The 25,339-nt window shown below is 30.4% G+C and overlaps 4 protein-coding genes across 6 annotated transcripts in view; 3 read left to right on the top strand and 1 right to left on the bottom strand.

The window, feature by feature from the left end:
* The window catches only part of LOC131667680 (protein madd-4), a 105,817-nt gene extending 97,351 nt beyond the window's left edge, over nt 1-8,466 (top strand). For 2 of the 3 annotated variants that reach the window (XM_058941274.1, XM_058941275.1), the window contains exons 15-26: nt 462-672; nt 2,341-2,651; nt 2,730-2,857; nt 3,072-3,206; nt 3,535-3,698; nt 3,888-3,962; nt 4,090-5,017; nt 5,100-5,179; nt 5,263-5,476; nt 5,553-5,725; nt 5,796-5,949; nt 6,034-8,466. In XM_058941274.1, the coding sequence (XP_058797257.1) occupies nt 462-672; nt 2,341-2,651; nt 2,730-2,857; nt 3,072-3,206; nt 3,535-3,698; nt 3,888-3,962; nt 4,090-5,017; nt 5,100-5,179; nt 5,263-5,476; nt 5,553-5,725; nt 5,796-5,949; nt 6,034-6,149 (2,689 nt within the window). In that variant the 3' untranslated portion in view covers nt 6,150-8,466. The remainder of the gene's footprint in view (nt 1-461; nt 673-2,340; nt 2,652-2,729; nt 2,858-3,071; nt 3,207-3,534; nt 3,699-3,887; nt 3,963-4,089; nt 5,018-5,099; nt 5,180-5,262; nt 5,477-5,552; nt 5,726-5,795; nt 5,950-6,033) is intronic. The other variant, XM_058941276.1, reaches the window with a different exon arrangement.
* A 1,255-nt stretch (nt 8,467-9,721) lies between these two features.
* On the bottom strand, nt 9,722-12,454 carry LOC131667664 (hydroxylysine kinase). The gene is made up of 3 exons (XM_058941247.1): nt 12,235-12,454; nt 11,430-12,124; nt 9,722-10,838 (listed from the first exon to the last, which is right to left on the bottom strand). The coding sequence occupies exons 2-3, from the start codon at nt 11,800-11,802 to the stop codon at nt 10,138-10,140; spliced, it is 1,074 nt and encodes a 357-aa protein (XP_058797230.1). The 5' UTR covers nt 11,803-12,124; nt 12,235-12,454; the 3' UTR covers nt 9,722-10,137.
* Nucleotides 12,455-12,644: 190 nt separating this feature from the next.
* On the top strand, nt 12,645-15,246 carry LOC131667678 (uncharacterized). Its single transcript, XM_058941272.1, has 6 exons — nt 12,645-12,911; nt 13,282-13,377; nt 13,475-13,617; nt 13,716-13,840; nt 13,952-14,094; nt 14,163-15,246. Coding segments are annotated over exons 2-6 (909 nt in total). The 5' UTR covers nt 12,645-12,911; nt 13,282-13,376; the 3' UTR covers nt 14,660-15,246.
* Nucleotides 15,247-16,733: 1,487 nt separating this feature from the next.
* Nucleotides 16,734-25,316, top strand: LOC131667637 (NBAS subunit of NRZ tethering complex-like). The gene is made up of 17 exons (XM_058941189.1): nt 16,734-17,059; nt 17,124-17,358; nt 17,463-17,878; nt 18,010-18,393; nt 18,460-18,670; nt 18,745-18,965; nt 19,046-19,372; nt 19,451-19,656; nt 19,732-20,025; nt 20,101-20,437; nt 20,707-21,113; nt 21,189-21,488; nt 21,572-22,172; nt 22,243-22,651; nt 22,738-24,506; nt 24,573-24,701; nt 24,773-25,316. The coding sequence occupies exons 1-17, from the start codon at nt 16,970-16,972 to the stop codon at nt 25,046-25,048; spliced, it is 6,612 nt and encodes a 2,203-aa protein (XP_058797172.1). The 5' UTR covers nt 16,734-16,969; the 3' UTR covers nt 25,049-25,316.
* The last annotated feature ends 23 nt before the right edge of the window (nt 25,317-25,339 follow it).

The raw sequence follows: 25,339 nt of genomic DNA, 5'->3' as shown, positions 1-25,339 counted from the left end.
TAAGCTGCTGCCGAGAATAGTTGTATGACACATATCCACTGACATCAATTAATTTTTCACGTTACAGGTACGAATATGCGGTAGTAACGTTCAAATTTGACGATTTAAATTGAATTATATTATTACTAAAAGCATAACCGTGATGTCTTGTCCAGAGTTCTTTACTCTATTTTTATATTGGAAGTAGTTGGTAGAATCTCTGAAAGCGATGCAGCCTTTATATCTTAACTTATCATTTATTAATTATTCATTCTTATTTATTATTTATTAATTACTTAATTCTCACTTACTATGTTCAAAGATACTATTTCGAAGTTAGATTTTTAAGAAATTTTAAAAATAATACGTGTAAACAAAACGAAACATAATAAATGAAATTGTCCTTTTCAGAATTACAAAGCGAAAGGCATACATCAAATTCATAGCAGCGAGCTGAACATTTATCGTGTGTTCGTTTACAGGTGGAATACTAGCGACTTTACTCCATGCGCGAGTCCCTGCGGACTAGGTATTCAAACGCGCGAAGTGACCTGCATCCACGAAGTAACACGAGGTACTGGCAACACAGTAGCTGTACCGAATCACATGTGTCCGCAGCCACCGCCTGTCGATCGTCAGTATTGCAATGTCTGGGATTGCCCGGTCGAGTGGCACGTCGGCGACTGGGGCAAGGTACATATAACGAGCTACTACCGAAATTTTATTCTCTCCACTCGTACGCGTCGCCACGTCCCGTGGACCTCGTTAACTTTTGAGAGTTTCTCTGGCAATTCTTTTTCTTCTTCTTCTTCTACTTCCACTTGTGAGATACACTATAAGTTCATCGTCGAATCAATTTGATAGCAAAAACCCTTTATTGGAAATAGATTTACTTTGAGAAAAAGCAAATGTATGCGCCGTCGTGGTGTCATTTGTAATGCTAGCACCGCATACGATAAAGCTCATCGATCGATTTTTAATTAAAACCACGTTGCATCTTGATATCATGCGCTTGTGAACGAGAAATCTCTCTAATGGAAATTGGATATTACATTCGACGTACCCAACTGCAAAAATTACATCGGGAGAAATAATATTGTAAAATTTGTCATAATCCGTAGTAAAAATTACTACAAAATATAGTAATCATGAAATATACTCTAACTGTAGTGAAAGTTGTTATCTAACATAGTAAAATTTAAAAGGTATGGTAATATTGATTGTAGAATCCATGATAATTACTACTATAAACAGAATATAGGAAATAAGCTCCTAAACTATGTACCTAAATTATGTAGATAGTTTAAAATTACTTAGCATTGCTTCGAGAAACCAAAATAAACTCTTTTATTTGATTCAATTTACTCATAACAACTTAAAAATTCTTCTTTGAAGTAAGACATATACGATTCATCAATGCGTTACGGCCAATACCTATCCACTTTTTGGCCATTATCACCAGTGCACTTTTTATCTATTTATTAGTTTGCAAGTTAACCTATTATATGTAGTTCGCATGGTAAATGATTAAATGCACGCATTTTTGATATGCATGATTCAGATTAACATTTTTTTATGTAGTAATCAAATATTTATTCTGATAGTTAAGAAAATTAAACCGCGATCAATTTCAACATGGCCCTTATAACTTATTACCTGAACAGTTGTTTTTATATAATATGCAGTTGATACGACATATCAAGGACTTCAATGTAATTTTTGCTATGTTCGTTGAATAAATTATTTAGATCATATTAATGTATATTATTTGTTATAATTAACTTTTTAGTATTGCCATATAAAAATTATTATGACTGTAGTAAAATTTAATAAAAGTTTAATACATTTTTCAACGACTCAAGTATATCCCACGATTCTATGTTTGGTGGTGAATTTTACTGCAACTATGACACATTTATTGTATCAATTCTCTCAGACTTCATTCAGGTCACTTCATTAGTCCTTTTACCAACAAGTATATACACATTCATATTGAGAACGAGTATTGATTATTCCGAAGTATTGAAAATAACACCATAAAATTGTTCTTTCCAATAAATACTAATGTAATTATTTTTTTTTTTTTTTAAAGAGAAACAGAATAACTTCTGTAAAAGCATATTGCATGTAGAGTAATATCCAATTTTGATGATAAATTTTTTTAACATGTTCCGTAATATAGACTATATAGAGTGTTTTATTAACGTCCACAACAATTTTTTTACAAAATCAGTAGTACAATAAAATTTTACGGATACATTTTATAAATTTGGATGAGAATTTTATATAATGCCGATAAATCAATGAAATCACATTCCTGAGGTTGCAAACGAGAGTATTTAATAAATCTATGCTTGGCAGTGCTCGAAAACATGTGATGGTGGAGTAAAGAGACGAAAGGTGTCATGTGAACAAGTAATGGCACAGGGTCGCAAAGATCCAAGATCAGAGTCAGATTGTTCATCACCTAAGCCACGTTCAGAGAAAGAGTGCAATAGCCGAGCTTGCGATACTATTAGTGCTGGAGCTCGACCAATTATTTCCTTTAAAAATACCACATACATTCAAGACAATCCAAATCAAAAAGTTAATCTTGATATTGGGGGGCAGGCGACGATTTTTCAAGGCACGCCGGTTATCAAAATTCGCTGTCCTGTCAAGAAATTTGACAAGTAAGTTAGGTCATAGGATAATATTTTTTTTAAACTTTTTTCTGATAATATTTTAATCCATATTTTACATTTTTATAGAGCTCACATTATTTGGCGGAAGGATCACGAGGAATTACGAAAGTCGCGGAAACACAAGATCAACAAAAAGGGAGCTTTAAAAATAGTCGATATTGACATTGAAGATAGCGGTGTTTATTCATGTTGGGGTAAGTATGAAAAATATAATATGAAGTAATTTGAAAAATAGTATCGCTGATGGAAAAACCAAAACTTTATATCTTTCCCGTCTTTTAAATAATAAATGGGTGGAAAAACTAAAGCTCATCAATCATGTTGTCGAATCGTAGAAGACCAACCGCGTAGTAGGGTAACGTTATCGTGGGAGTCAGGCTCATGAACTTCTGAAATGAAAATTTACAGCCGGACAAACAAATGCGGCAATGCATCTGAAGGTGAAGCCAAAGCCACGAGATCTAATGAGCAACGAGGAAGTTTTGCGCTCCGGCAATGCGGTGCATCAGCGTCAAGGTCTTAGTTCCGCACCAGTTAATTCTGGTAAGAACCCCACAAGCTTCAAGATCTGTTAGTCCTCTTAAGTTAAATTCACGTTTTTTCTTTCATTCTCGATCGATTTTTGATAACCACGTTTATACCAGTTTGACTAATTTCAAGAACACAAAGTTTATGAAATATTAAAATTTCAGTTGAATTGTTTGTTTATGTAAAATAGTGTTGGTTAATAAGAGATTGCTTGCAATACATTTTCTAAAATTAAAGCTTCTGTTCAATCAAAAATGAAAAAAACATGGTATTTAATATCTCGGCATTGTATTGGTCGTTCTTATTTGCATTGTATATAAGATACTTACTTACTTCTCCACAGAACCGTACAGTGTATACAGTGAAGAAAGTCAAGAAACGCGACAAGATAATCAAAAATCTCAAAAAACAACGGAGAAGCCGCGCAAAAAGAAGAAGCAGTCAGCGAACGCATCGCCCTCGGGATCTACAGGAAAATACGAAGACACCGGTACACCGCTACATCAGGTAAGTATACTTTGCGCTGAGATTTAAACCTTATTTTCCAAATTCACCCTGTTATCTTGCGACAAACAATTTTCTTCTTATCAAAAGTAACTGACTAATACTTTCTGGTATGCTATTATTGCTTGCGCTTTCTAACTGGTGATGAACTACTAATCAATTTAACTGACATTGACGAATGACTAACCCTAGCCGGTTGAGTCAATTGCTCCTTCGAGTGCTTCAACGCTGATGCCTCCTCTCAATTACATTATTACTACTGTCAAGGTGGGAATTGTAAAAATTAATAAAAATGACTGTGCATGTTAATGGTGATAAAATAAAATCGTATTATAGTTGGTACTTTTTCTCCTTGAATAAATAACAAATATTAACTATTATCGTTAATCCTCAGAGTTACTGGCCATTCCAAGAATCAACGAGTTCAGACACCACCTACGGCAGTGTCAATCTTCAGAATGATCAGCACCACTACGAAGTGCCTCACCGTCACGAAACCCGTGCAACAACTAGTACAGCAACAAATCAATACATATTTACAAATGGTTTCTCAGAGCCAAGTTATTTTGACCCAACACACGCGGATTTTGATCCATTTCGCAGTAATGGTAATACGGCTATCCCCGACAATACTTTCGGTCCTGACGAAGAGCGTATCTTCATAGATGACGACCCTTTCGAAGCTGAAGAAACGGTATTCGCAATCGAGCACAATAAGGAAAACCAATTGTTCGACAACACAATTTCTCCAACGCGACACCAACACGAAACTCAACCCACAGTGACAATGGTAAACCGACCAACGCGTGCACGTCATCATCATGGTAGTACCTTAGGACAGCTTGACCGAAACCAAAGAGGTGCTCGCCATCAATCGACGAAAAGCTACGAATCGGAAGAGATCGTACCACTGAGTACACAAAGTAACACCTGGGAGTCGGAAGAAGACGAAAATCTACGGACAAACCTGACTACTACGTCGGAAGAAGATCAACCGTTGCTCAAGACGACGGACGATTATTCACCATCTTCGTCGCCGGAAGAATTGGAAGCCGAGGTTGTCGCTGAGACTTCTAATGCGCAGATTGAAAATGAAACCATAGCTACGCCCCAATTCTCTCAGGTGGAGAAAACTGATGTAGTGATGCAAGAAGTTGATTTGAATAGAAAAGCGAGTAAAGATTCTGCAAATGAGTCCCTAAATGTTATAAGTGAAACGTCGAGCAAAACTGAGGGTAATAAAAACATAACACCTGTTGTGCTTAGTTATGAGGACAATAATCGTGAACCCACGATTGGATCTGTACCAGTAGTCAGTAGAGGTAGGTAATCTGGAATCAATAACATTAATTAAATTTTTCACGTTGGTTCAGCAGATTTGTTAAACCTTTTTTGTTGTTACAGCTAAAGACGATTTGATATTTGAATGGGTAACAACCGAGTGGTCGAGATGCTCGCAAACATGTGGTGGAGGTGGATTCCAGGTAAAATGAATTAATCAACCTTTAATCGAGAAACATCGATTGTGAAATCCCTAGTGAATAAAGTAACACGTACTTTTGTACAGATGCGTGGAGCGCAATGCACAGTGCGCTCGGCAAAAAACGATACAAATTCAACACAAGTAGCATCGAGGACGGTAATCGGAGCATCACTATGTGAAGATGCGGGCTATCCTGTGCCTGAAAAAGTACGAGCTTGCGGAACTGGCAGGTGTCCACAGTGGTACAGCGGCGAGTGGTCGCCTTGCGAATCCTCGCGTTGTTTCAACTGGAAAACTGGTAAAGATTTATTTATTTATCAAAAGAAATGATTTGTTTTTATCGAATATTAATTATTTTGAATATTTAAATTAAGCAATGCAAAGAAGAGAAGTGGCATGTCGTTTGACTGAGGAAACGGATGATAAAGTAAAAAATTCGACGTCTACTGATTCAGCAAAATGTGACGAAACTATGAGGCCACCACAACGGCAAGAATGCTACAATGACGCTTGCAAAGGTGTTTGGAGAGTAGGCGAATGGTCGGAAGTGAGTAGTATTCAAATGTTATATTTTTATATAGAGCAATTTTACACTAATATTTTATTTGTATATTTAGTGTTCGGCTTCGTGTGAAGAAGATGGAATCAAATATAGAATTTTACAATGCGTCTGGTTTGGAACGAAGAAACCAGCCGGTAATGCTTGCAGGGACATACCTCGGCCACCAGTTATGAAGACTTGTCGAGGATTGCCGTGTACTAAATCTCCAGGTAAAAATTATAATCTTGAAATATATGTACAAAAAGCATTTTTAAATCTGACTGACGTAATAAAAAATGTTTATTATTTTTCAGATGAGTGCAAGGATCATTCACAATTATGTGGAAGAGTCAAACTAATGGGGATGTGTCGAGTACCTCTTTATGGAAAACAATGTTGCAAATCTTGTCGACAAGAACGACATATATAATTTATTAAATTACTCGCGTAATTTTAAGATGACCAACCTGAAACTTTCATACTTTAGTAAGAACGAAAGATCTATCAGTGCATCGAATATGAACAAAAAATATCGTAAAGAATCGTTTAACGATCTATTAGATGGACTTTTTTGAGTCATTAATTTTATCAATGAATAAAAGAAATAATTTATTAATGATTTTTAAAAAATATTTCAAACAAACTATAATCAATAATACGATAAACTCATTGTTTAAGACTGACAAGATACTGTACTCCTATTAGAAAAGAAAAAATTTAAATCGATAATGACACAACTTTCTGAGAAATAAAAAAATTTTTATCTACAATCCTAACGTCCATAAGAATCGATTTGTGATTCGAAAACATTACTTTCATTGTTATTATTTGTAAAATCCGATTGTTTCTTACTTACTTCGTCTTTGCTATTGAAAACTAGCATGGATTACCGTATATGTGTAACAAAGTATAGTATCGTTAAAGTATCACGCGCTAAGTGGATTACGCAAAAATATAATTATAAAAAGAAATATAAATATATTACAGAACGCATAAAGTATGCCTAGTGTGAAAAAATAAACCCTCGCGGGTCGAACGTAAGCCAATAGTTTGTAAGCAATAAAAAGTAAGTATGATTAGATAATTGTAAGATAATATTTTGTTAAAGAAAATTGTAAGTCTGACGAAAGTTCGTTGACGCATGCATCAGTCGTTCGTACATATATACCAAAGTATTGATCGATCGACTGATGAAGTATTCCGTGTTGATAATTTTATATTGTTGACGTACTTTCGCCATCAATGAATTTGCCTCGAAATGGCTGCGTGACAGGTTTGCCAAAGTGAAGTCGATATTAAAATGATGTTAACAAAAAAGAAAAAAAAATAAATGATGATTAAAGAAGCAAAAATGTTAAGCATAATAAAAATATGCATTCAAATGTGAAAGGGAAGGTCATTAAGCATAAATGCTATAGAATATGGAATGAAAAGAGTAATGTGATTAAATAATATAATGAAGGCTAAAAGTTATAACGATACAAGTATTCTAGATTCTATTTTCGATATAGTTTGCTTTCTATTATCCATGCTCTTTTCCCAGCCTTTTTTCCTCCCATTTGCGTGCAAAATTACAAGATATGGAAATTATAATCCAAACAAATATAAAAGATATAAATAATTATCATCATAAAAAGTAAATTGAAGCAAACTACAATATCCTTATTCTATTTGTCTCAGATCACTAATATAATTAATATACTTCATATAACGAACTATAACTTGAAAAAATTTTAATATTTGAACAGATATATTTAGAAGCCTCTACGATTTTTCGACAAACCATTACTACATTTATTTAATTGATTATATTGAGAAAAGATGAATAAATAAAAGTAACAAAATATTATTTCTATACAATAAAATATATGCATCATGAAGTTTTTATTCTTAAGTTATATTAATACGTTACGTATGTCACTTTCTTAAAGAAAGCATGAAAATGGTTGAATAAAAATAATATTTATACCCATACTAATAAAAATTATAAGTTTGAGATCGCAGAAAGTATACATTGTAAATAGTATCTCTGATATTGCCGTATAAGTAATAAAGTGAAATTTCAAAATAACATTGTCTATAATGATTTTGTTTTATAACGTACATTTATTGAACTGTTAACTGATATATATTGTACAAATTAAGTTGTAACAGATTTTGAAACAAAAATGATTAACAGGGAATATTTTTATTTAATATTCTTATTGTGCGCAAAACAAAGTGTAGTATACAACAAATTTATAAATCATTTGGAAATTTCATTAGAAATAATAGAAAAAATTTTCGTATGTACATATAACACTGAATTATCTAAAAAAATATAGTTCTTTGATCAATCACTTATTATGAATATACACTCAAGTGTCTGCACGTATTATATACCACATCGAGTAAATTATGTACAACATATAATCCAGAGGACAAGAGAGTACTTATGATTGTTCATCTCATCTGTGTACATATGTAACTGCCTGATTCTTATATACATGTACATACTAATGTGATGTATGTGTATATGTATTCAAAAATATAAACTAACAACTACGTCTAAAGAAGTTTCTTTTTTTATTACAACTGAACCTAAACTTTCTTAAATTTGAATAACTAGTGTTATTTAGCGCGCTTCGCGCGCTTTTTTTTTAATGTTTTACTATTGTTTATTACATTATTTGAACCTTTTACATGTCAACTTCAAGATTTCAATGGACACGAATAAGTCATGCTGTTTAAAATAGACTACATACGTCAATATTTATTGATGAATAAAAATAGAACATCCGTATGATAAATTATGATGAATTGAATTTTTATTAGTAAAATCTCAACTCAAAACCACACCTATATGCTTATTTTCCGCCACATAAGTATATCACGCAATTATATCTCAGCCATCAGATCACTATATGCTTCAACGTGGCATCCATCACTTTTTTTACAAAGGATAAAACTGATAAACAATGAACTACATTATGATTATAAATGATGAATGAAAGATTATATTTTTTATATTTTATTTTTTTGCTAAAAACAAATTAAATTAAATCTGAAATAAAAAATCAACTAAAATCAATTTGAATTCTCGCGGTTTTTTTCTTTTGAGCCAATCAGGTCACGAATAAAATGCTTCAATATGGCTTCCATCATTTTTTTATAAGGGGATCCATCACTTTTTTATATGGGGATACTAGTATGTATGAGGATATGTATACTTGTGACACTAGTTCTTAATACCAATTTCAAATACTAATATTTTTCAGCAATAGTAATAATACATTTACTAATAAATACGGGAACATATTACTGGGCGGCGTAATTGCTCCAATAACATAATCGTCATAATAGGTTTATTTTAGTTCTATAAAATTTTTTACAAAAAATTAATTTTTCCACATAATGTTCGAATGACATCGTGAAATTTTATATAAGTATTTATTATATCTTCTAAAATTTATTTTGGTATCTTCTAGAATTTTTCCTTTCTCCCCTTCGAATAACATTTAAATTACTATGTACAATCTACATGTAAATATTTGACAACGCGAACATGTTTAACGCAACGCTGTAATTCTACAATTAAAGAGCGAAGTCATAATTAGGTTATCAGAGAGAATGGCTAACGTGCTCCGAAAGGACAGCCAACTGAAACCGAAATATTGTTGATATACTTAATGTACGCGATGTAAAAGTGTATATATAAAAGCAGATTTTATAATATTATTGCATTTACAGAAATATCTTTTCTCATTAAAACTTTTTTTTACATATCTGCACGTGATTATTATATACATGCACTCCACTGTAGTTTCAGGCATATGCTCTAAATATTAATACTTTTAATTAATAATAAAATTACTCAAAAATAGAGATTCAATAAATGAAATTATTCAAAAATATTACTTGAAAACTATAATAATCACTTTTATAGAGACTTGCATGAGAAGTACTTTTGATTAATTATTAAAGACGATATATCAATGAAATTAAAGTTTTATTACTCTATCATATTAAGCGTAACTAAAATACAAAGACATGTCAAGTTTGGCTTTTAATTAAACGAGCTAACGCATGGATACTTTGCCGTTGACTCCAAATTAAGATTAGTTTGATGTACGAAAGTCTCCTCAAGAATCTCGATCTTAGTGCGGTAGTTTTAACTAAGACCTTTGCCCGTCACCATACTAGCATCATGCACTTTCTTATCTCTAAAAAATAAAAGGTTATTGCTGCGTGCTGCTCCTATTGAAAATAATATGAAATTTATCTTACAATAATATAAACATGTTATAATTCCCATTTATACACACACACACACACACACATATGCAATTCGTTATTTTATTTCAATACAATACAATACGATACTAAATTTAAATTTATTACAAAATAGCCAGGTCTATAATAGATAATTTAATTGAATTTTAAATGCTCCACATTTTCATTACTTTATTATCATCCATTGGCCAAAGTTTCTTTAGGGTTAACCATTTCATTGGATGCTGTCGAATTAAATAATCGTTTTCTGGTTCTCGTTGATATGAGTAGCTTCCCAGCACTAAACTTTGAGCTAATCTGGCACATACGCACAATTTTAAAATACGTTTCTCTTGTAAAGTTAATTGTCGAACTTCTTGATAACCCTGAATCACGTATTTAGCCATTTCAATATCTTTACTTTGAGTGATCATGTAACACAAAGAGATAGCCAATTCGAAAATAAAACAGTTTTTGTGAGAATCGCCAAAATCAATAATTGCTCCAACGTCTTTGTTATCCGAACTAATAACTATATTATTTTCATTCAAATCTCCATGTATGATACCCTTTTCTAAAGTATCTATAATGGTAAGGACTTTTTGTTCAAAGTTTGATACAATTTCTTCAATGATATTAATATCACTTTTATCGTCCATAACAAAAAGAAAGTCCCGGATTTTTGGTACAGCAGGCATAACCCAAAGAGAAGTTTGAGTATCATATGCTGGATGCCAAAATTCTTTTAAAATATTATCCAGTCTAGCAGTAAACGAACCTACGTTTTTTAAAAGTTCTGCTGTTTTTGGAACATCTTGTAAAATCTCACCCTCACAATATGTCAACAAGCGAACAACATGTTTTTCACCTAAAATAAGAAAAAAAATTTGTAAAATATAAAATTTAAATACTATAAAATAATTCGAATATTGGAATATCCTAAATTAAGTTATTTTGCATGAAATGTAAATAATCATTTTGTTTACATTATCATACATATTTCATTAAATATGTAGTTTTTAATTTAATCTGCTATGTACCAATTTATATAATTTTTCAATGCCACATTTAATAAAAACTATTTTTCAACATTTAATAACTATGTATTTGAATATTATTTTTGTAACAATATAAAAATAAAGAATTGATTCATGAAGTGGATGACGGAACAAATTAAAGTTATATTATATTTTTAAACTTTTGATAAGTATCTAGCTTCTTTTCAAAGTTATTTGAGGAAGGCTGAGTCAAATATTTACAAACATTTCAATACTTAAAGAAAATAACGAAATATATATGTTTATAGCTGTATACCTATACATATCTTTATACATTTTGTATAGGCTCCTGTAACTCCGTCAACCTCTTTATGCATTTGAGATTAAAATGTATTGCTTCTATCTTTAAGATTATCAATCATAAGCTTTTATATATGTATACCTATTAAAAATATACTTACTGCTACCATTCAATATCTCTAACGAATAATATGACCCGTCCTTCTGTTTCACTGGAATTGTGCAAATAATACCCTTTTTGCTCAAGAATATTAACAACTCATTCTGAGCTTCAATAAAACTAGTTTTTTTGGAGTCTAAGCTGTTAATAACCTTTAATATATAGCCATTTTTTGCTATCGAAGACACGTATGGATTATTATTTATTGATGTATCTTTACACAAAATACGATAGTTACGATCGTCATAAGAATCGAGTTCTTTTATACTTTCAACGACTAAGCCGTATCGTAATTCTACAAATCGTCTAGCATCATTTTGATTCATTATCGCCTTAATTTGTTGTCCAGGTTTTAATAATATTCCTTCAGTCATGTTTATTTTAAGTGTCTGCTGTTTTCTATCCAACTGATATCTTAAAAACAATGCACCGATTATTTTTTATAAGTATTCGTATATACGCACTTGCTTGTCGCAACGCATTGACGCCACAACTGAGAGGCTGAATGAACGGATATGATTTAATACGACAGGGGACTGTAACAACTAGTTATGAAAAGAGGGCCAGCTAAAACCACTGTAGCCAACTAACCATCGACGACTTCTGGAACATTACAGATTATATCGATGAAATCCAACGTTATGATAAGATAAATAGATAAGCATTGATAACGTTTGTAAAGTTGTTTCGGAATCACTGAAAACATATAGAACGAGGTTGAATATAATAATTGCAATTAATTTCAAAAATAACATCGGACATATGAATGTAATGTTTTAAAATATTTAATAAATACATATACGTACCATTGTACTGTTATACGTACAAAATTGTACATTATACCAAAGTGGGCGTATTTTTCTATACGTCTAAATGAACGTGATGAAATGAAATTTCATCTAATAAGTATAGTCCACATTAAATTTATCTAATTTTTGTTTTGAACTTCAGCGCAATTATGTATCACAATTTTGGAATCTTAATTTCAATATTGGTAATTTTTAAGCATCGTACATAACAGTTTTCACGAATTAAGCATCGATAAATGCTTTGCGTTTTGTATAATTGAATGCAAATTAAACTGTTTTATTAGTCTTGAATTAAAAAATGTTAACCGAATCTCATGGTAGATGGCGCTCTATCTACCGGCGATCAGCTGCTTTCAGTGGCCGTCACCGTCGAGTGTTGTTTTTGCTCGTCGGTTTATACACGAGTGCAAAGATTGCTCGAGATTATTATACTTAAGCAGAATATTTTTCTTGTACTTGTAATAATCAATTCATATAATCTATTTTGTTTCTTGCTCCAAAATTCTTTATAAATCATCACAGGATATGCTCTGTTCTCTGGTTCAAAATTATTACTCTCTGTGTGGATTGTGCGAGTGAGACTTTTTTTAGAAAGTGCTAATACCGTGTAGATACTTTACTTAACGATTCAGAATTTCCAACTAAATTTATTTTAAACACTTTACGAACTGGTGGTATATATATTTTTCTACACTGTTTTATAACTATTAGTATCAATACGATTTTTGACGTGATATCGCCCTTAAAATTAACTCTACTCTATGACGTATGAGAATGGATTGATGTTATCTGACGTTATTACACTGCAGAGGGTGATATAACTTATAATTTCAAAACAACACAAAATGTGAAACATCGCAAAGCATGTGTCAAAGAAGTTTTAGAGCAACCGATAATATTGCGTCAATTTTTGAAACTAGTGCAAGTAAACTTAGGATAACAATTAATAAAAATGATCAGAAGCATATTTTTCATAAGTAGGAGTAATTTATTTTTCCAAAGTAAGAATAATGGAAAAATCCCGCTATTTTATTTGCTTTTCAGTGACAAGAGAACTCTCAATGCACTCTATGGAAGAAGTTTAATGCTAATGCTCAAATAATAAATGTATAATTGTTTTATTAACAAACAAGAGGAAAAGTAAGTTTTATACATAAAAATCATTAATCTCAAAATAAATACTCAAATAATTGATTTTATAAGTTTATATTGATAAAAAAATACAATAATTTCTCAGTGAGCATTGAAACACCAAACAGTTTGGATTACTTTTATTACCCAATAACTAAATCAAAAATTAATGTAAGCGTGAGAGCAGCTCACGATGCAAGAATTTGTTTGAGGACGAATTTGACTGACGATACATTAGACGCGTATGAGGTACAAAATACATCGTACATATTTTTATTAGTGCGGCATATTGTGAATGTTAACTCGTTATACAATGCATTATTGTATAATCACTTTTATTCTTTCAGATTATTATCGGCGGATGCGGTAACAAAAAGTCATTCTTAAAGAATACCAACACAGGACAAATTCTTAAGGAGGTGGAAACTGATTCAATTGTAAGTGAAGAAGAATACAGTTATTTTCAAATCCAGTAAGTAATTTTGAATATTGCAAATTTGTAAAGTGATATCTGAGTATTTGACAGATTTATATTGAAATTAAATTTCTATGTACGTATGTGTGTGTATATGTATTCTTACAGATGGTTTTGTGACGGTTATTTATCAGTAAAATTCGAAAATGAACATTCGCACATTTTTAGTTACCATAACAAAGAACCTTTTCCAATAAATTACATCGGGTTTAGTACAGCTTATGGTGCAACAGGCGAATGGACATTCGACGGTATGAATCAATTTACATGCATATTGAATTGTGTATCGACATTCTTTTATCTATATTGTATTATCTAGAAGGCGAAATGACAGCGGCAGCAGTAAGGCCACAACTATTTGAAATGTACAAAAATTGGATAGACTACGAACCAACGCGAGGACTTCCTTTCGATGCAGTTTCAGGCGATCGTGAAGACGATAGTCTATTTATCGGCCGTAGTCGACATAAAAACTCGCTGACACCAGGCATCATAACAAATTTTATTTGTCGCATCTGTTGGGGTGGACATACCCACGACAAGCGTCAATTTCAGGTGTTGTGCGGTGTCGGTGTTGGTTGGGCAAAATGTTGTAACGGAGCAGTGCCAATGGGTGCTTTGCCTGCTGGTGAAACTGAAAATGGCCTAGCCCTCTTTGTAGGCCGCGTTATTCAAGACGGCCAAGTACTTATTGGTAAAGTTCAACCTAATCATCAAGTTTGTTATGTGCCTGTTAATGGACGGGAAGTAAGCTTTTCTGAGTACTATGTACTCGTCGTTGATGAATTCGCTGCAATCGAATGGGTTGGTAGATGAAAGTATTTTGCGTATTTTGATTATTGAAAGACTCTTGTGAATTTTTGACGCGGCAAAATTATTTTAAAGATGCATCTATTTTTGACAAGTATTTTCGTGTTTCAACATTAGTAAATTGTTTCAGAAGTTACAGATAATTTTATGTATTATAGATAATGTATTTTTTACGACGATTGTGTAAACAATGGATTTTCACATCGACGAAAAGGCATGGATGATATCAAATAAGCACTACCAAAACGTATTATAATCGCTTACCGCCATTATTTCAAGAAATTGAGACTAATTTTATTTATCGTTTGTTCGCGCTGTCTTCATTACAAGCATGAAATTTTACTACGCAATGGTCCTGTCGCTATTGTAATTTCTTTTAATTTATCTTTATAACAAATGCATTTAAAAACTAAAAGATCACTTTGTAATCGAGTGTATGGTATGATTAGAAGGACTTAAAACTTGAATAATTTATTATACACGTAACGAACGTTCTGCTATATAAAAGTAAATTAATTATTCTTAATGTTTTCGTACTTATCGTGCATACAAATTTATGTAAAAGAATAAGAACTTATGTATTTTCATATGCTTTTAAATAAATTTTGTGACTTTTTGGAAAAAAACTAGATATGTCACTTTTTTGAACATTTAAAATTAACGAATAAACAAACGTGCCTTCGATATTCAACTGTATACTTATTAAGATATAGCGTTATGCATAAATGAATACCCTTTTTAATTTAAAATGTTGTTTCTATGAAAGTAAATATATCAATCAATATTTATATTTTCAAATCTATATCTTTTTTTTGCTTGAAAAATGGATTTTAAATAATATTACTTTATTTAATCTTTCAATGTTACGGAAAATATTCAAGTAACAATTTATTTCAATTAGCATTAGGAACATGAATGCATGTAGGAATTTAAATTCATATATGAGTGATTCCATAAAATGTCTAATTCGAGAAAGTTTTATGGAATTTCCGATTGTGTACATGTTGTGTACATGTTTTTGCCCATACCATTTTACTAATCTGTACTATAGACCTAAAGAACCTCAAGTCTATTACGTTTCATTCTTTTCACACTTTTTTAGAAGTGATGTAAATCATTAAAATAAGAAACATGATTTTTCATGACTTTTAAGTGCATATATAATGTATATAGGTAGATATATAGCGTGTGCGTATGTGTACATACTATCAATGATGTGAATAAAAGTTTAATTAGTTATTTGCTCTATTATTCATATTAAGCTTATAAATGTTAATAAGTCACACCGTTCCCAGAAGATAATGTTATGTTTTTTAAAATTCCTCGAAACGTGAAAATATTTACGCAAAAACTACTGTTACAGAATTGTTTGTCTTAATTGGGTTAGGTATATGCATGGTACATTAACTTTTCGATTATTTAGCAATCCTGATCCTGAATTTATCCAATATATCAAACTAATTTTATTAAAAACTGTGGATGTAACTTATTCAGTTTTCTCGAGAAGCTACTGATGTGTACTTATTTGTGAACAGTTGTGCTAACGATTAGGTTTATTTAACAGAATATTTTAGAATTGTTTTGTGTAAAATTTTATTTTAGGTAGTTGCTTTTTAAAAATTATTATAGAGTACATCAATATTAAAAAGACATCTGTTGCTACTATGATTCAACAATTAAATTTAAAAGATTAAGAATAGGCTTTCAAAATATATTATCAAGATCATATTATGCAGTAAAATTACCAATTTTTCGTTAAAGATCGTACAAAAATTACGTGAAAATTTTCAAAAAAAATATATAAATTTCATTACTATCGAATTTAACATTTTTTAACAAAATGATCCGAAACTCTGCAGTCATATGTGTATGTATATATTTACTACGACTTTACAAAGTTTCCAAATTCAAAATATCAGCTGTTTTGCAAAGAATAAGCATTTGATCATGTGACTATAGCAGACTGCAGAGTGCAGACGTATTACTGCGGGACATTGCAAACATCAAGAAATGGCAAACGTCACACCTACATATATATATATATATACATTATAAACAGAAATAATTAAACATACGGTTTTTAATGTTATCGTTGAGAAATTAACTAAGATTAAGTAAATTGTGTCCTTTTAACAAGTTTTTTTGCAATTTTGTTTGAATAACTTTTAGTTTTTTAATAATGTAATAGTGTGAACAGCATTATAGCATAGAAAAATGTTGTTTGAACATTCATAACCTATAAATAGTAGCACCTTCAAATATCAAATTTGAATAATGTATATTTGTTAAATACATGGTAGAACTTTCGTATAAAAAATGACTGAAAACACAAATAATTCATCCAATAAATCGATATTATACGAAGTTTTGGAATATTTTGTTAAAAAGCAGGAACCAGAGATAACAGTAATTGGAATAGCTTCTAATAGTTTCGTTCTTGTATAACTATTAATCGACGTCTTAATTTCAGAAATTCAAAAATGATTCTGTTGTTCTGCCAACGTCCGGCACAATCAAAAATGCCTTACGATACCTCAACAATAGATATTCTTTGCCGGAAACTATTTCACAACAAATCAGTTATACCTTACCTTGGAAGTTTGCGATAGGAGATCAAGGACGAATTCTTGCTATACTACAAGAAAATGTTATTGAAATCCGAAAATCAAAGGATGAATATTCATCTGCTGTTGGAAAAGCATCTGGTAAGTTTTATGATTAATAAAATTAATTAAATAAAGTCAACATGTTTTAAAAAATAAATTCAAAGTACATGTAGACAGTAACAAATAATTTTTTAATTTTTCAGTGCCAAAGGATTCTTTTCCACAATGGAGAAAATTAGTCTGGAGCCCTGATGGTTCAATTTTAGCACTTGCTTCAAGTAATGGCTATATATCTTTCTACAATGCATTTGGCAATAATTTATTTAACATTAGTCCAAAGGCAGTGTCTCAAAATCCACATATACTGGAAGCAGGTGATGCCATAGCATCAATGTTTTTCAAAAAACCTAGAGTCAAAACTGACAAGTGGAATTATGAGTTTATCAGAGTAACATATAGTGGATTACTTAAATCATATTGTATCTCTGGGAGTGAATATGATGAAAACCATGAATTTTCTTTTGGAAACTTTTATAGACATGGAGTTAATTCAGTTGTATATAGTGAAAGACACAACTTATTTTTTGTTGCAGGCAATAATGTAAATCAAAGCTTAACTGTAAGTGTAAATATTAATCATAAAATTAATATTCTTTAAGCCATGATATACATTTTGAATTCATATTCACAACAAATATTCTAAAATTACATTTAAGTATACATTTTTGTAAAATCTAATTTTATTTACAGTGCATAGCTTCTGGAATAGGTTTAACTTGTTGGAGGACACTGAACGATTGTCCATACTATAAACTTTCAGTCACATCTCAAGATAATGATATATACAAGGCTAGCTTCTCTATATGGCAATTCATTCCAATTGTAAAGAATAAAACTCAGCCAATAATATTCAAAATAAGCCTTTCTCCTAATAATCAATTTTTAGTGTGCCTTCATATAGATGGTACAATTTCCATATGGAGTGTACCAGCACTGAAATTACATAAACAATGGAAATTAATGGAGCAACCTAATTATGATACTGTAAATCCATTAAAAACTATTAAGTTGAAGAGATCTATTACTAATATATCAGAATTTCAGCCAATTGATGTAGGATGGTGGTCGGATAATGTAAGTTTAATTAAATAAAATAATAAGAATTTTTTATATAAGTATTCTTTTAATTTACTCTTCTAGGCTGTGATAGTTGCAAGGTACTCGGGTTCAGTTACTGTCTGTTCAGTCAGTCATTTAGAAAATTTACTAGGATGCAGTCCAGAATTTCTATACAATCATCCTCAAATAGAAGAATTAGGTGATATAAAAGGTTTTTTATGCTTAGATTGTGAAGTAATTGTGACTAGTAATAAAAGAACTAGAGAATCTAATAATGATAATCAGATTTCAGGTATTTTCATTTTCAATAATTCAATTCTTTTAATAATCAAAGCTCTGATTCATATATTACCTTTTATATTATAGAACTGTCATCTGACAGTGAAAAAGATGATGATGAGTCAAAGCCACTCACAATTTTGAATTACACAACAAATTTATTACAAAGTGCTTTGTATTCAATAACCGATATTGAGAAATTTCAACCAAAACGAAAGAAATCAAAAGTATTTCATAGAACCTACAGACTTCTAGGACTCAAAAGTACAACACCCGAAGAGCTGTATGCTAGAAAAATTGAACTAGAAGTATATTTATATACTATATTTTATTTTCTTCAATGTATCTTTTTATAAAAAGCCATTTTTAATCACTATTTTATATTTAGGCATATGATGAAGCATTATCACTTGCAAAAACATACAATTTAGATCCTGACTTGGTATATCAAACCCAGTGGAGAAAGTCTGAATTCTCTATAAATGATATTCAAGAACATTTGAGTAAAGTGAGCAAAAGATCATGGGTACTTAATGAATGTGTATCCAGAGTTCCCGAAACATTAGAGGCTACACAAGAATTACTTAATTTTGGCTTGATTGGAGCTAACTTGGAAACATTAGTTGCTATAGGTTTTGAAGATAACGGTAAATTTACTCCTTCAGATTTGGATGATGGCATTGAAATGGATAAAAAAAGCTCTGAATTAAAACAGGTACTTATTATAAGAATTATAATACTACATTATTTTCGCATAGAAATTACCTAAAAACGGTGCTTTTTTTATTTATAGATACAAAAAGTTAATCAAATACTTGAAAACATTTCTAAGGATAATTTAAATGAATCCCAAAAAGAGTTAATTAAGTTAAGAAAAAGACTTCTTAATCATTTAGATAAGCTGCAAACCTTTCAAATTCTTCTGGAGTCACCAACGAAATTTAATAAAAAATTCTATGAAGAATTCAGACAACTATCACCTTTTGAAAATGCTATCAAGTATGGAATATATATTTTTACTATCACTATACTTATTTATAACTGTAAATTGTGCTAAATTATACTGTATTTTAGATTAGCTAAAGAATGTAATCATAGAGGAGTAGAAATTATGTTTACATATTATGGGTCATACTTAATACCTCATTGGCTAACAATCTTGAGCTTTTTTCCTGAGACTTTGAATCCAGAAAAATATCAAAAACTTCTACCACAATGCGACTCTGAAGGTCGTTTATTTTTACTATATCAACAAGAACTACGACCAAAAGATTGGGCTGAAAGAAGTGTGTTTTCAGATATAATTGATATAGAAGGTGATACTACAGAACAAATTTATGAAAACAGAAGTGCACTTTTGGTATACAGGTAAAAGATTTGTATTCTATAGGTCATAATATCGAAAGTATCTTGCATTTGCTTTATTATCCGGATGCATTCTAGGAACAAAGAATATACACAAGATTTATTAAACAAATGGTACACAGATCGAGCATACGAGATCGAACGTGACAGTCGTTTAGTGGACAATGCACTATCTTTGGTGTATATTGGAAAATCTCACAATATTAATCACTTGGAAAAATTATTATTTGAGTTGGAGACTTTAGATGATCTCGTGTACAAAGTTGGACTTGAAGAACTTTCATTAACAAAAGTTGAAAAAATGAGTGATTTTGAAAAAATTAGTCTGTTAATGAAAAATTCTGATGAGAATAATTTTGTTGAGAACATAAAAAGTATGCTTTTGCCTTACTGTAGACGAAAAAAACGTTATTTGGTAAGTATTTTCGTTCATATTAGCGCTCAATTTTTAAAAAATTGATTGCCATTTTTGTCTTAATAAAAAAATTAGATTTTGTTATTTATTCGAATTTTAAAAAGAAATAACTTAGTACATGTTTAATCGTGTATAATGTTTGTTGTAGTTGTACAAATAGTTTTAATAAAATACAATTAGTAGATTACTTAAATTTGAAAAATGTATCTTATTTCCTTTTTCTTAAAGACAAGAATAAGCTAACATCTAATAATTTTTATGATCAACAGGGCAACACATCAGACGATGATTTATTATATGAATATTTAATTCGTTTGAGTACAGACAATCTTTCACTCACTGTTAAATTTTTTGAGTCTTTAAAAATGTCTTTAGATCCTGAAATATTAGATGCTATAAAAAATATAACGACATTGGCCATAGACTGTATTTATGCATGCAGTGACAATGATATGTATTCCAAAGCAAAAGCCATATTTGATGCTACAGTAATTCACTGTGCTGGAAGAGAGGATATTAGTCAAGTATATAAAGATCTAGAAAAAGAATTAAAATGTTTACAAATTCTCAACAAATATGAAGTTAAAGTTCCCTTACATTATATCAGAACAAGTAAAAGAAATACTTTAGATGCTAAAGAACTATTTGTACAATTGAGTGAAAGTTTCATGAACATGTGAGTAATTTTTAATTATTTACTATCACTAATCATAATCAATGTTTTGAAATTAAAAGTCACGTATTTTTTTAGATACCCCATGCCTACAGAGAAAAATTGGTCACAAATACTCAATGATATGCTTGACATTCAAGAACACACGTTTACATGTTTGGAAGTAGAAACTTGCTTTGAAATTTCAATGATAGCAAGATTAAAATCCAGATCAAAAACAGCCATACAAAGTTGTACTAATTTAATGGAATTAACAAAAACAGGACGCTCTCATCTCAAAGTGTCATATGAAGCAGCAATTGACTTTATCATACAAGCCAGTTCTGATTATTTTAATAATTCCAAAAGTCTTATTGATCCTGACATGAATTTGGCTAAGTATATTAAATATTTTATCACATTTAATTTCTTTTCAAGATAACTTTTTAACAATAATTAATTGCAAACTTAATTAATTTCAGAGAATGTCTTCGTTTAGTACCTGATGATAATGGTCGAATTAAAGAAGAATATGATCTCATAGAATCACTAGAAATTTTGAATGAATTTCACATTAGTATTCTACCATTTCAAGTTAGAATGACACGTGACAGAATAAAATTAATTGAAGACTGCTTGAATAGTCGAAATGATGCTTACAAAAACAAACAAAAGTTACTAAATTTGTCAAAATATTTGAGAGTTGAAAATAAAAGTAACCGACTGAGAGAAGGGAAAGTTTTAAACTTGATAGCAAAAAAGTCATTTGAGATGAAAGATTATAATTTTTGTTATACAGTCATAAAACAAATGATCAAAATGAATTACCAAGCAGCATGGAATATAGCATTGGATATGGCTAATTGTGATGAATTCAATGATTTAGCATTTCGTACTCAGTGTATATGGTTTGCCATTCACAATGGACCTAGTGATATGATAGAAAAGTTTATGAAACGTGCTAATTTATTGAAGGTTCAAATGTTCAATGCTGATTTAGAAAAATTGATGCCATTGGAAAATGATCTTTTGTCAGAAGATAATAGAGATGGAGAAGCTGAGAATATAAATATTTACAATTCAGTAAGTTTTTTACTCTGGACATTTTATTTTTTAATAGATTATTCTTTATTTGTTATAAATTACTTTTTAGCTGACTACAGAGAGTAAGGAATTTGTTCCCAAAATTGTTCAAACATCAACTGACATAGTTAAAAGTTCAGCTCAAATAGTAAAAAAATCTACATTTGATCTGATAAAAAATGCAAGCAACACTGAGTTTTGGAAGTCTAAGTTAAACTTTAATTTTGTGGAAAGTACACTAAAAGAGATAAAGACAGATCAGATTATAGAAAAGAAAAGTAGGAAGTTTGTTCAAAAATTTTCTAGTTTTTATGAATCGCTACATGAAAATTGTGATATAAGTAATTTAGACACACAATACTCAAAGTATTCTCAAATTGATTACAATCTTCAACTAAAACTTTGTCAGACCTTATTACGAATTTCTTTATTGAGTGAAAATGCATCATATGGTATAGAAGTTAGTGATGTTAATCATTGTGAGTATTAGATGATGTGCTCATCAGAAATTTAAATTGGTTTAAGGTTCACAATTGTATTATACTAATAAACTTTTATTTTTTAGTGCTTATTCAATGTGCAGAACACACTCTTACAGAAGACTGTATTATGGGGTTGAGTTATTTATTACATTTGGATGACAACTATTTCATGGATGTAATAGATCTATTCGAGAATTTGCCTCAAATAGAGTTGCATCAACAAATGTTAGCCTATTTTTGTTCAATCAAGTTGTATTCAAAGATTCATCCTCAATCATATAAGGTTTTTTTATATGATCCGATTGAATTGATACAGCACATGTCAATGGTAAAAAATGCCGAAACTGATAGTGATAACAAAAAATTGAAGCAAAGGATAAATATTTTGATGCAAGCATTGAAACAAACTCCCAATGAAAGTTCAGTGCTGAAAGTCGAAACTAGGAATGTTGAAAGAGTACGTGAAGCAGAAAAACATTCTATTATCAATAAAGTAAGGAAACCATTAGATTATGCACAAACACATGAAGAAGTAGCATGGAATAATTGGGGTGATGAATGGTCTGATAAGTCTGATAATATTAGATGTGAAGAAGACGAAATTGTATGTACTTCAAATAATGCTTCAGATATTACACTAAAGGATTTCAATGCAGATGACTGGGGAAATGAATGGATTGACATAACCAACGATAAACCTGCAAAGGAACAGCAATTACTTGATTTTAATAATTCATTGAGTGTTATTGAAAAACAATTAGATACAGATGATTGGGGTGATGGTTCAACTAACATACATGAAAATACTAAACACAAAGAAAAGCAGCAGTTACTTATATCTGACATAAGTGATCAGAATTTAGGTATCATGGAAAATGATTTAGATACAGATGTCTGGGGTGAAAAATGGCTTGAAATACCAGAAAATGATAAAGGTGAAGAAAATCAGCAGATATCTGGTATAAATAATTCTGATAACACAAGAAATAATCAATTTGAAGAGGAACAGCAAGTATCTGATTTTAATAATTCTTTGAGCATTTTAGAACAAAAATTAGATACAGATGAGTGGAATGACAATTGTACTGGCATGCCTAACAATTCTAAAGATAAAGAAGAGCAGCAATCATCTATAGCTTGCATAAATAATTCTTTGGGTATAATTGATAAAGATTCAGATGTAGATGGTTGGGCTGATGAATGGTCTGACACAACAATAAATGATAAAGTTGAAGTGGAACAGCAATCATTTGACTTTAATAATTCTTTGAGCATTGCTGGAACGAATCTAGATACAGATGCTTGGAGTAATGAACTAACTGAATTACCAAATGACCCAAGAACAACTAATATACAAGAAACTACTAACACAGAAGCAACTGCTAATATAGAAGAAACTATTTACTTAGAAAAATCTACTAACATGGGAGAAATTATTAATATAAAAGAAACTACTAAACTTGAAGAACTTGTACAGACTGAAAAAAATGTAGTAGATGGTTGGGATGATGAATGGCCGGATTTATCTTTAGATGTCATAAAGAATGAAACAAATGAAACAATTGATCATGATAAATCACTGATTAATATAGAAAGTCATATGCCAACTGAAAAACGCTACGAAATTTTGGTGAAAGAAATTTCAAAAATACAAAATCTTGATGATTGTATGGAAGTTAAAAAGTTATTGCTTAAAACATCATATATGAATGATACTGATCTTGATAATAAGAATCTTACAATTCAATTAATTAGTAAAATGATAGAAATCAATAAAGTGAACAATGTGACTAATGATAGACTGCTACAAGAAATTAAAAACTTTTTACAAGAAGGATTAATTTCAAAAGAAGTAAGATATATCTTTGTATTAATTTGATAACGTAAGCCTGCAGTATTTATAATAGATTTTTTCTAGGTTTTCATTGAGTACTTGAATAATAAAAAAAAAATACTTACTCCGGAACAACTTATATATTTGCAATTATGTTCAAAAGAGCCATCAATTCAACAAACAGCTATAGATTATATCATGACAAATTATAAAGTAATGAAATATCCTTTATTGTTATTCTATTTTGAAGAATAAATAAATAATTACTATTATGTTTTTTACAGACACTTTCATTAAATTCAGTAATCTTTGAAGAAATTTTTTTTTGCAATCTGACATCATTTTTCAGTGTTAGTCATGAGTTGTATTACAAAATTCTCGAAGAAGTTTTTACGAATCGAACATTGCCGGAAATCGAAAGTAATGTGAAATTGTTAGTAGAAAATTTAGTCAAACAGAAGAATATACCCCATGCTATTGCTTTGCAGAATCAGCTTGAGGGTATTCCACCAGCCCTCAGCACATATGAAAACTGTTTCCAACTTTTATTGCGAAAATAAAAGACTAAAGTATATTAAGATATATGATTAAACAAATTTTGTATAAATACATTGCTTTGGTATCAGTTTTTTATTATTTTAAATTGTGCTAAAAGTATATTAGTTCACCAATATTAGTTATAATAAAATGTGTTGTTTTTCATCTTGAATCGACTTGTAAATAATATATAAATATTTAAATTTTATAATGTTATAAAGACCAAAGTAAACATAATTTACAAATACAATATAATCTTTTACTATTTTGTCACATTGCTGAAGATGCTAACTAATGCGTGAAATTCATTGAAA

Source organism: Phymastichus coffea, unplaced genomic scaffold (genome assembly GCF_024137745.1).
Source record: "Phymastichus coffea isolate CEN01 unplaced genomic scaffold, Cenicafe_Pcof_1.1 PCOF00069, whole genome shotgun sequence".
Taxonomy (NCBI): domain Eukaryota; kingdom Metazoa; phylum Arthropoda; class Insecta; order Hymenoptera; family Eulophidae; genus Phymastichus; species Phymastichus coffea.
Note: the sequence above shows the minus strand (reverse complement) of the source record. Positions and strands in the feature narration are given on the sequence as shown.